Source organism: Panicum virgatum, chromosome 2K (genome assembly GCF_016808335.1).
Source record: "Panicum virgatum strain AP13 chromosome 2K, P.virgatum_v5, whole genome shotgun sequence".
Classification (NCBI taxonomy): Eukaryota; Viridiplantae; Streptophyta; class Magnoliopsida; order Poales; family Poaceae; genus Panicum; species Panicum virgatum.
In genome coordinates, this window is record NC_053137.1 from 21,744,551 (window position 1) to 21,756,161 (window position 11,611).

Below are 11,611 nucleotides of genomic sequence, written 5' to 3' on the forward strand. Positions count from 1 at the left end.
AATCACGCCGCTCCAGGTCCGCATACCCTTTTTTCTCTCCAGCAGTTTCCATCTTCCATCTAAAAACGAGAAAGCTTAGGCGGTCAGGCCCACCCAAAACCCTCGCCTCATCCACGTCCATCTGCGAGCAACAACTGGCTGTACACCTGCGCCGCCACTACGCCGGCTGATCCTCCTACGCGGTTGCGTCGCATCTCCAAGCTAATATAAGGGAGAGCGTTCATATGGCTCCTGCGCCGCCGCTACGCCGGCTGATCCTCTTGTGGTTTCAGTTCGGCGTCAGTAGGCAAGGCATGCAGGTGCACACGCACTGCAGTGGCAGCCGTCGCCAGCCACCATCATTCATCGCCACGTTCGACTTCAACCACTACTGCGCATTCAGGTACGATGATTCTGATTTTCTGTAATTGGTCTTTTAATTTTATTGTTTCTGCATGATATCTTATCCTCCTTCAAGAAAGAAAGACGCATGTGGTCTACACAAGGATTTAGGAGACCCACGCCCGCCTAAACCTGCGAGGCTGAGACCTCTCTCCTTTCCCGGCGATCGCCCCGTCCGCCGCTTCAACCTGCGAGAGCTCTTCCAGACATTGCCTAGATGAAACCCACGCCCTTGCGCCGAGCAGCTGCAATTTTGCTCAACGCAGCTCCAACGGGTCCTGACCTGCTGAAATTTGCGCCACTGCTAACTCCGATAAGATCATGCGGCGATTGCCTGGATGAAGCCCACGCCACTCGGACGACGGCCCCGGCACTAAGCCCCAATAAGGCTGCAACGCTTCCGGCTCCGATTGGATCACTATAAGGTATGCGGCAGATCATGGAAACTGAATTTTGTCGGGCGGTAGCAGATCGTTTCTGTGATGTTCCCTAAGTTTGCGGCAGCGACATGAATTCCTCTTTGCGACACCAGCGTAACCGGACTTTGTTTTGCTTTGCTTCTCCCGTGCGTGGACTTCTTGCCCACATTGGTGCCCATTTAAGTTCTGCACTTCTGCATTCTACTGTGGCAGAAACCATGTATGCCTCTGTCAATGACTTAGATTGCTTAATGTTTGTGTTCCTAATCCATACCTCTAGGGCATGAGTGTCTCTTGGATCCCTGTTAGAGTAATAATGGCATTGGTTATTTTCTATGGCATCATCAGGTCCTTTTTGCTTTACAAGGGTCAGTCATAACTTATCATTCCTTTTTAGTGATAACACATGTTTATTTGCAGCTCTTGGCAAGGTTTGAGAAAGCACATCACAAGTAAATATGGGAGAGGCTAATACTGCAAGTTATTCCCTGGTTCTTTTGTTCAAACATTTTTTATGGCTCCTGACTTCAACACTTCCCGTGGAGCATGCTGGCATCAGTTTGGATGGTGTTCAGATAAAAATTAAGTTAAAATTAACCAAGCACTCTCCTAGAGTCCTGGTTATTTGCAGCCATATGTACGAGAAAAACATACTCATTTGATTAACTGCTTTCATTTTCTTCATGCAGAAATTTTTAATCCCATTTCTTAGTGAAGAAATTTGGAAAGCTGAACAAAGAACTTGTCCAAGGTTGTAAGAGTCTACTGCAAACTCTAAGCACGGTAGGTGAGTTCAATGTGTCTTGTTTTCATCCAAGTTATATGCAAATTTGATAAATATGTGGTTAGTGGTGATCTTATTATTCAAAGTGCAAGACTGGTTTTGAATTATTTTTCATTACCTGCATTGTCTTGATTGTTGATACAGTTGGCATGTATTTTTGTAGAGAAAGGCTCGATGGTTATCTCCCATCCTTTGTAGAAATAAAAGACAGCAGACCACAAGGATAACAGCTAGATTTGCGAGGATTTCAGTGGCCTCCTCGACCAGACGACCACCTCAAAGCCTGCAGGTATACCCTGTACTCTTGGTTCAGTTTTGTTGGAATTTAATTGCACCGAGCTTTCTAGAATGTTGTTATAACTTGCAATTTAATTAATATCGCATAGCCACTCTACATGTTTCTTAAGAATCCAACCAATGTGTGTTGAGCGGTGACCACCACCCTGTTTTTTGGGTTCAAAATATTCTACCTATTTGGATATTCTGAGAGTGATCCTGGCATTGTTGCCCTTGCATCTATAGATTATGTATGCATCTCTTATATGGAGAATATTTATGTTCAAAGATATAGTTTGTGGTGCACTAGTGCTGCATGATGGAAGTTCGATCTTAGTACTGCAGGCTTTTCTCAGCGAAAAATAATGGAGGTTGCATTGACAACTGTTTGGAGAGCTCTCAAATGCCGTAAATAGAGGTATCATTTTAATACTCATGTCTACATCCTGCAAACGATGCTAATATGCTATGCAATTTCATTTTAGATGGGAACAACATGTGCGATTCACATTCACACAAAGCCGATCCTAAAGGATGTAAGCGGAAGAGGGACAGGGACTGATATGTAGCTATGTCTGACAAACAAAAGAGTGAGAAAAATAAAAAGCGTCGTAAAGCATATATAAAGAAATTAAAGAAATATCATGAACTAATATTGTATAACTTCGGCATTCTCTACAATTTTGATATAAAGTTTGACTTCATCCAAGATCATATGAAAAAATTATGAATTTTTTTGTATGGAACCATTTGTAGGGGCGGGCCATGACATCACCCGTCCCTAAAAATGTATTTGTAGGAACGGGTGAGGCCATGACCCGCCCCTACAAATACCACCATTTTTAGGGGCGGTTCATGGCGTCACCCGCCCCTAAAAATACTCTTTTTTAGAGGCGGGTGACGCCATGAACCGCCCCTGAAAATGACGCTCATTTTTAGGGGCAGGTGCTTTTCTAGGGGCGGGTCGGATGCTACAGTAATCCCGCTCTATTTATAGCAACGGTTGACATTTTGGTCCGTCCCTAAAAAAATTGAGGCGTTCCTACAAATCGTTTTTTAGTAGTGTGCGGTGTGTCGAGCGATGTGTTCCTTGGCTTGTGTTGTGCAGGTGTCGAGCTCGGAGACGACGGCGGCGGCGAGGTGAAGACCAAGGAGGACGTGCCGTGCGCCTGTGCCGAGAAACCGGTGAGGCTGGGAAAGGGCAGACGTGAGGCTTGATTCGAGGGACCGGATCGTCGGGTGGCCAGCCGTGGTGGCTGACACTTGGGACATCGACAAATGCGAGGACACGTCACTACAAGAAATTATTTAATCTATGACGAAACAAATTCGTCACATATTGCTGGAAAAACATCATAAAACAACATCTATGACGATTTCGAATAACATCATATATTGAGCGTCACAGATTAAATCGAGCGATATTTTTTCCGTAATCGTCACAGATTGACACGATCTATGACGTTTCTAAACCATCACAAAATAGCCCAAAGTCCACTTAGCCCAGCCCAAGCCCAATATCTATGACGAAAATAAATGTCACAGATGTTATCACAGATAATGCCACGTGTTCAACCATCAATGACGTGGACATTGATGTGACATCTGACGTGGCTGGTGACATGGCAAGTGATGTCAGCCTAACAACTCAGTTTTGAAAGGGCCCAATTCAAAGTGGGCCTAATTTCAGCCCAACATTCATTATTAGCTAAGCATATTGAACTTTATACACAGCCCATATAAAAATAGTCCACCAGTGTTTTCAGCCCACTTACTGAAACAAAAGTTCCATCCCAGAAATCACAATAAGCAATTACAACCCATTTTCAGAATTACAACACCAATTTTCACAAGATACAAGACAATATGCAGTAGACATTTCATCATAAATTAGAAGGTAACAAAAAAAAATAATGGATCAATCCCTTAGTTGCCATCTTCAAATTTTCAATCTCTTGCAATGGCTTATTTCCGAGCATCTCATCCTCTACCCATCTTTTCCAACAGTTTGTTCCTTGCTGCATCTCATCCACAACCTTCACATCGCCAAACAATTATGAGCACGCAATATTTGCAATGGGAACTATTGCCCAAATACCTACTGAAACTACAATCATAAAATTCAGAAACACTTAGAGCTTTATTACTTTCACAGCAAAAGTAATGATTGAAATATATTTGCATTTAAATGTTAATGTATTAACTTTCACATTACTTTCAGAAAAAAGTAATGATAGGAACAGAAGGACCATTTACTCAAACTTTAGTATAAGGTAACATATTTAGAAATATGCATACTGAGTGGTTGAACTTAAAGGGTTTATCAACAAATCAATCTAGTAAAAAGACGCTAGACATAGAGTAGGCATTAAATAATACATATCAGCATTACATTTCGTACTTGTGCAGGAACAAAAAAAACCAAGAATTGACCATCATGCTCAATGTTATTTTTTTATTGCAGGATCAGACCTCCTGCTAATCAATTGGGTATGGTTTGCTGGAGAAGTTAAAGCTGAAAGAACAAATATGCTTTCATACCTTTGTTTTGGGGTACCAGGGTAGACAAAGAAAACTAGCTTCATTACTGAATATACATTGGCATCCTGGCATGGTATAAAAATATGCACAAGTAAATGGTAGACTTCAAAATATGAAGGAAACAATAGGCAACGAGAATTGAACTGACCAAGAGATCACTCTCAAATGCTATAACCATGCTATAACCAGTAGACAAACAATAATCAAATATATGCCATGAAAAAAATGTGATTGGTTTCAAGCATGCCAGCAAGTCAATCTCACAAGAGCTAGGCAGATGTGGCAATAAGCATGCTTGAGATACCAATAGATGTGGTTGGCAGACCACAAATTCTGAGTTGCAAATCAGTGGATATACAAATTAGAAGTACACTGTGAAAAACAGAATTGAGGACAACACTACACTAAATCGGAGCAAAGGAATGCAAAAGAAGCGTGCTGCAGTACCACTAACCAAAACTCTAGGCAAAGATTAAATTGACACTTCGCATAAAATTAATTCTAAGCAACAAGATGTCAAGAGTGATTTAAATTAAAATCATGAGTTCAGGTCACTTGACATGGAAGAATTGTTGATTGGTCATGCAAATGAACAAGCTAACAGCTTCTATGCATATCAGAGATTAACATAATAATTACATTCAGAAAAACTGACGAACACAATTAGCACCATTTGAATCTACAATTAAGTGATCAATCAACCTATAAAGCCAAATGTTTCGGTTTTTAACTTAGGGAAATGAACACTTGTAAACTCGAATAAAGCTACCTCTTGTAAGATTTCATAATCAGATTTAATGTTTCTTTATTCAATGTTAGATAAGGGAGTTACACCAAGTTTGGCTCCCATTTTAATTTGAGGAACATATCTGAGACAAATTGACCTGTGCTCTGAATATACACTAGTAGTGGTAGAGCACATCAGCACAAGCATACATCACGGAGTAGCAAGGGTTTGCTTAACTGGATTATGCTTAACCGAAAATCTGCCACAAAATTAGGACAAATCAACCCCCAAACATCTTTGTGCCAATACAAAGCAAATCATGAAGGAAACTAATTATAAAGTAATCAACCATGCTCTATCAGGCAAAACATCGAACATGTGCACTGCAGGTAAGCCTGTAATGAGTGCCAACTTTCAATAGACAAGCTCCAGTCCCATCCCCATCAGTCGATTCAAGCACAACCCACCCCGAGCATAAATCATTCACCTGCTGTGCCAAGAATCAAATCAAACAATGGCTTGAGCACCTTAGCGAGCTAGATCTAGAGGGGCCATGCAGCCAACAGGGAGCAGGAGGGGTGTTTGCTCGCTACAGAAGAGCTCGATGCAGGGGTTGTCAAGGAGCTCACCATGTATGACTTGTTGTGCATATCGCCACCTAGAAGCTGCAGCCATGGAGCACCTACGGGAGTTGAGAGGGGGCGGGGCGAGGACCACGTTGGTCACGGGGTCGCTAGGTGGCCGCCGGGTGGAGAGGAGATCCGCCGCCGTCGGATCTCCCATCGTGTCAGGCAGGCGTGGAGCTCTTTGCCCGCTCCCGCTGTCTGTCTCCTCCGCGACGAGAAGGAGGCGCGCCTCGGGCTCCGGCACGCAGACGCGAGGCGACGAAGAGGCAGCCGGCCACCGCATAGGCGCAGGGCGCGTGCGGGAACGCACTCCTGTGGCCGGCGATATGGTAGTCGGCGACGGAGGCCCGGCAGCCGTGCGCCATGGAAGAGGAGCGGCGTGCAAATCTGAAGGAGGGAGGGGAACCAGAGAGAGAGAGGCGTGTGTTGAGGCGCTAGAGGGTTAGGGTTTCGGCGCAGACGCGTCGATCCAGGCTTTTTATACGAGTGATGATGCCAAATGTGTCCGAAAAAGAAGAGCAAAGCAAAGGTAGCATGACCAAAAATCTCAATTCCAATCGTTGGATCTGAGATTGGCGGTCAGGATCAATCGGGCCTTAGTAGAAAAAGGCCCATACCAGAATTCTCGGCCTGTTTAAGCAAATTAATTTCCCATCAAATAGAGAAGGGACTATTGTGAAGCAACATGCAAAAGCATTTATCTTATGTACCCTAATACATTTTCTATATATAGTTCACTATATATAAGTTGTACTGTAAAAGTTTCAATAATTTTCTCACTCATTTACTATTTTCAATTGTTTAAATTAATTTCTACAAGTTTATTGAAAATAATTACAATTGGAACTAAAAGTATCTCAAATAGTACTTAAAAAATTCATAAAAATATTTTTTGCGCAACTTTGTTCCATTATAGCTCGTATCCTGAAAATGGCTGAAAATTTTAAATATTTGTTAGTGATAATTCAGAGTTCTACTTGCAATCTTATTATAAAATAATGATAATAATACCTAAAACTTCTCTGAAAATTCTAAAAATTGACATAGAATCATTTTATGGATGTTTAAGCTTGAAATAAAATTTTCATGAGATTTTACAAAAAATAGGATATACATTGTTCACAAATTTTGTAGGTGTAGCACATTGTTCCATACAATTCAAGTCAAACATTGATATTGGAGTAACTTATAATATTTTCAAACTCATATGCACTTTAAATTTGAAAACAATCTTATATTTATCATAACATTTGAAAATATGAAGTTACATTACTAATTGTTATGCAAAAAACTTGTTTTTCTACTTTCATTTAGGTGGAAGAAAACAAGCTATATGAAAAAAAAAATCCAAGAAATAGAAATTAACGTACAAACAAATGTCATTAAATGAAAGATATTGATTTTAGAAAAAAGAACCATCCAAGTTGGAGTTCTTATGACAGAGAAATACTATATACAAGTTTTAATTCTAGATTAAAAAGAAAAAGATCAACAATTCCTATGTTCTTCATCTTAATCAGTTGACTGACGTGTTCAAACATCTGTATTGTGTTCAACTATATTATTGTACTAGACGCTAGCACAGGCCGTGGAGCAGCGCAGCGGTAAGTGGCCTAGTCTTGTATTGAAGGTCCCAGGTTCGAAGCCGAGTCTTAGTTTCTTTGCGCCGAGATCCAGGTTCGATTCTCTTCTATGGTACATTCTCTTTTGTCGCTAAAACATGAGTATATATAACCATATAAAGGAGAATAGTACGGAACTCATGCACAAACGAACAGATAGTGCAGTGGCAAGGTTGCTTTTTTCTGTGGCGAAGAGCACTGTTCGATTCTCCCTTGCCACTTCTTTTCTTTTTTCCACACCATTTTTTTCCCCAATCACATGCATACTACGGGAGGATGAGGTTTAACGCCAATTTTTTTTCCTATCACTTTTTTTTATCCAATCACATATGCATAATACGGGAGGATAGGTAGCGGAATAAAACTTAGTAGAATGTTGAAATTTGGTTTAAGGCTTCTAGTTTGTTGTTTGTGACGAATTTGCTTTAACATCACAGTGTTTTGGGCCGGACTGTGACGAAACTGAAAAAGCGTCACGGTTGGGCTTGGTACCCATAACAGCGAATCCATGACATTCTCTGAAAACGTCATGAAAAATTCGTCACAGATTAAATAGTTTCTTGTAGTGCGTGGAGTGACTGTGTCGATCGGGTCAAGACGGCGGGCGTGCAAGTCGAGCGGGCGGCTCATGAAGACTTGGCGTCCGGGGGGTCGAAGACGGTGGTGACACGCGTCGGCGGGGGACGCGTACGCGGTACGCTACTCGCGGCCCGGTTTGGTGGTTTGGGCCTCAAAACCATCGGCGGCGGGTTTCGTGGGTTTGGGTCTCAAAACCCGGGCGGAGGTTCCAATGCGGAACGGACGGCACGTGGCGGCATCGGGGAGATTGCGTGGAAGCAAGGATACCGGTGAGGAGGCGCGGTGGCCGTCGGATCGGTGTGACCCCGAGTCGACCATATTGCCCTTGGGGCTAAGTGGATTGGCTCCTGTATCTAGGGGTAGTTTGGGAAAGAGGAAGCCGGACTATATAGCGAGGGCAACCCCCTCTCTTCCTCTTTGCCTTTCATTTTACAGTTTCCTAGCTAGGGTTTCCAGACAGTGTGAGAGTGCCCACTGCAAACTTGTGTAGTGATTTGTTCGTAGGAAGCACGCCCCTTAGTGTGTGCGTGCCCTCCGGGCTTTTGGATCGTATCATGGCTGTCCAGTGAGTTCTTGTGTGTGCTCTTTTGTTCTTTGCGAGTTCCTTCTTCCCCCTTCTCTTGTGTTCGCGATTTCTTCGTTTCTAGGTCGTTTGATCTCGTTTTTCTTGCACTGATTTGTACTATGACTTGAGAGGATAAGTCGATTGAGGTTGCTGAGTATAAGTCGATGAAAGAATTAGGGGAGAAAAGGAAGGGTGATCGCGAAGAGCTTGATGACATAAATCGAGCAATTATGCTCTCCTTGGGCACATCAGATGATGCCATTAAATCACGTACGTGAAGATCAGGGTTAGTATTGTTTTTCTGTTATACGTATTCAAGTTCCCAATCCTGACAATGATACTTTTATTCTTTGTTTGGTATTTTTTTAGTTGTAATCGTCACAAGATTTCTACGAGGCTCTCAGTTAACACCACATGGGTGTGTTTTTTCTGGCTACAAACTTACAAATTCATCATATGCAACTTGTGAGTACGTTCAAGTAATTTTTTCAATATATTTTGCAGCCTGGAATCCCTCAGAAAAGAACTGATAGAAGGTGAACCAGGTGTCCTTCTTTGGAATGATCGGTTAATTACCTTAACTATGGTAAGAAGCTAATGTTGGTAGTCTTGGTGTTACAGTTGGCTCTAATCCTTGACCCCATTTTATTCTTTTACAGGTTGGGGGAGCACTATATTTGTTGGTCAATGATTTGAATGCTGTTAACACAAGGATTGTTTGGGAACTATTAAATGAGGTATATATTGCCTTTTTTCACTTATCTGTTGAAAAGTGGACTCAGTTTTCCTGCATGGTTTGTCAGGTTAACCAAGGTGGAACATTAATGGATGACAAATTCACAGCGGTAGATTCAAATTTGAATATTACAATGCTGGTATGAGAAAAACATGTACTGGTGCTTTTGTTTCTTGTTGTGCCTAGTTTTTATTTCATTTAAGTCAATGATTAGAATGTTCTGCGAACTCAACAAACTTGTCTTCAATTTATCTGAGTCAGCCTAATAAAAAAGATAAAAAGAGGGAGAAGAAGAAGAAAAACAAGGCACTACTACAGAACAGGCCTTTGTTCCAGGCCATTTGTCCCGGCAGCATTTGGGCCCGGGACAATAGGTGGCTTTTGTCCCGATTCCAACGGCTAGCCGGGCCAGCGGGGGGGGGGGGGGGGGGACAGGAGCCTTTTGTCCCGGTTGGAGCCACCAACCGGGATAAAAAGCCCCCCTTTTGTCCCAGTTCGTGTCTCCAACCGGGACAAAACTTCTTGGCCCCCTTATCCCCTTCCCTCTCCCCCCACCCGAGCCATTCAGCTCACTTGTTCTTGCTGTTCTTGGCTCGGGAGAGAGGAGTTCTTGCTCATTTCTTCACCACATATGTGAAGATCTTTGATTCCCCGTCCATCCATCGGCGCTAAAGGTTTGGGGCTTGTTTTTCTCTTCTTCCTTGGCTTGTATAGCTCATTTCATGCTTTAGAAATAGAGAAAATGTGTAGCTAGCTCATTTCTTGGACATTTAGATTGCATATGTAGGTGTGATTTTCTTTTAGATTTAGATGAGTATGTGGATAGTAGAAATTTTTAGAATGAGTGTAGACACTTCATGTGATGTACTTGTGTATATGACCATATTGTGGATAGTTGATTTTTGTATTCATGAATGAATTAATGAAATGAGTATATTAGAATTTTTTATTATGAATGGATTATTTTGACACTCTAGTGATGTATTTATTCAGGCTCACATTGAAACCATCTAGAAGCTAAAAAAATCTTTATTTCGAAACAAGTATACGTCGTTAATCTCCATCCAACGGTGATGGCACTACCTTTCGGGGATACACAATGCGCTATAAGGACGTCGCGAATCGGTTGGTCGCATCACCAGCACTTCCGATTGATAAGAAGACAGCATTTGACGCAGTCAGCATGGCCGTTGTTGTACTGAGAGCATATCAACGAGCACGCTGCCTGTGCCAAGTGTTGTGCCTATTAATCGTAAATGTTGGTGCTACGACTGGCCGATTGGTGACATCCTTGTACCGCACCGTGTCCCCCCGAAAGGCAGTGTCATCACCACAGGGTTGAGGTTACTGATATATACATTTTCAGAAATAAAGGGTTTTTTTTCTTCTAGAGGATTTCTGGTTATTGAAAAGAGTGTACTCCTGGAACTGAAGGGTGTCAAAGTAATTAGAAGTTATAGAGATTTCTTTCAATTAATTAGATATTTCTTTCAATTAATGATACATTTCGTCTTTTTTATATGATTTCATTGTTATTTGCAAGAGTTATTAATCTGCTCATTGTAATTGTAATAGTAAATAATATTTGCATTGTAATGGTAAGAATTTATAATTTTGTGGAAAATAAAGGTATTTTTCAGTAAAATATGGCTTCAGCAGCTGGAGGGAGTGGCGCCGGTGGGGATGATCGTTGTCCTTCTGGAGAGAAGGGCACAACTCGAGTAGGTCGTCGGTCCAAAAAACCTAGTGCTTTTCATAGGGCAGCGCTCCGTTATTTGGAAAAAGAATATAGAGAATGCATGGCAAGGGGCGAGGAACCTCCGTTTGATCTTGAGGATTTATTGCGGCGTTACGGTTCGTCACCACAAAACTCGGAGGTTTCAGCTCCGCCATCTTCTTCTGCGCCAGCAAGAAATCCGTTAGAGCATTCTGCGTTCCAACGCAAGGACGGTTGAAAATCTATGTGTTGTTGTCCGAATTTTTAAGTTTCATGTATAGTACTCCTTTGTTAAGTTCTGTAATGGATTAAGTACTCCTTTTAATTAATCAAGATGTATGATGGATATTGCAGATCTTTTAATTATTCATGTTATGTTACATTTAGTTTAATTTAGATTTGATATATTTTATTTATTCGATACGTGTAAAGAATTCAAATCGATTTATTTAAAATGCAGATGGACCGGCAATGGATGTACAATGCTGACTGACGTTCAAAAGAATTCATTGATGGCCTGCATTATTTTTTGTCTGTGGCTGAGGCAAATAAGCAGAATGGTTTTATGTGCTGCCCATGTGTTCATTGCAACAATAACAAGGATTACTCATCTTCAAGAATCCTACACATCCACATTT

The 11,611-nt window shown here is 41.7% G+C and overlaps 1 protein-coding gene across 2 annotated transcripts; it reads right to left on the reverse strand.

Annotated features, from left to right (window-relative positions):
* Nucleotides 1-3,528: 3,528 nt before the first annotated feature.
* On the reverse strand, nt 3,529-6,207 carry LOC120671454. Of its 2 annotated transcripts, XM_039951793.1 has the most exons (3): nt 5,758-6,207; nt 4,402-4,466; nt 3,529-3,896 (listed from the first exon to the last, which is right to left on the reverse strand). In XM_039951793.1, the coding sequence occupies exons 1-3, from the start codon at nt 6,035-6,037 to the stop codon at nt 3,744-3,746; spliced, it is 498 nt and encodes a 165-aa protein (XP_039807727.1). In that variant the 5' UTR covers nt 6,038-6,207; the 3' UTR covers nt 3,529-3,743. The 2 variants fall into 2 exon arrangements, 1 of the variants encoding a protein (XP_039807727.1); XR_005673655.1 differs by having other exon boundaries at nt 3,529-5,615.
* Nucleotides 6,208-11,611: the final 5,404 nt, after the last annotated feature.

Excerpts from the sequence above, each read along its gene's own strand:
- LOC120671454 (XM_039951793.1), bottom strand. The coding sequence starts at position 6,037 with ATGCGGTGGCCGGCTGCCTCTTCGTCGCCTCGCGTCTGCGTGCCGGAG. Across the intron at positions 4,467-5,757 it reads TGCACAACAAGTCATACATG|GATGCCAATGTATATTCAGT; the intron begins GTGAGCTCCTTG and ends ATACCATGCCAG. Across the intron at positions 3,897-4,401 it reads CCTGGTACCCCAAAACAAAG|GTTGTGGATGAGATGCAGCA; the intron begins GTATGAAAGCAT and ends GGCGATGTGAAG.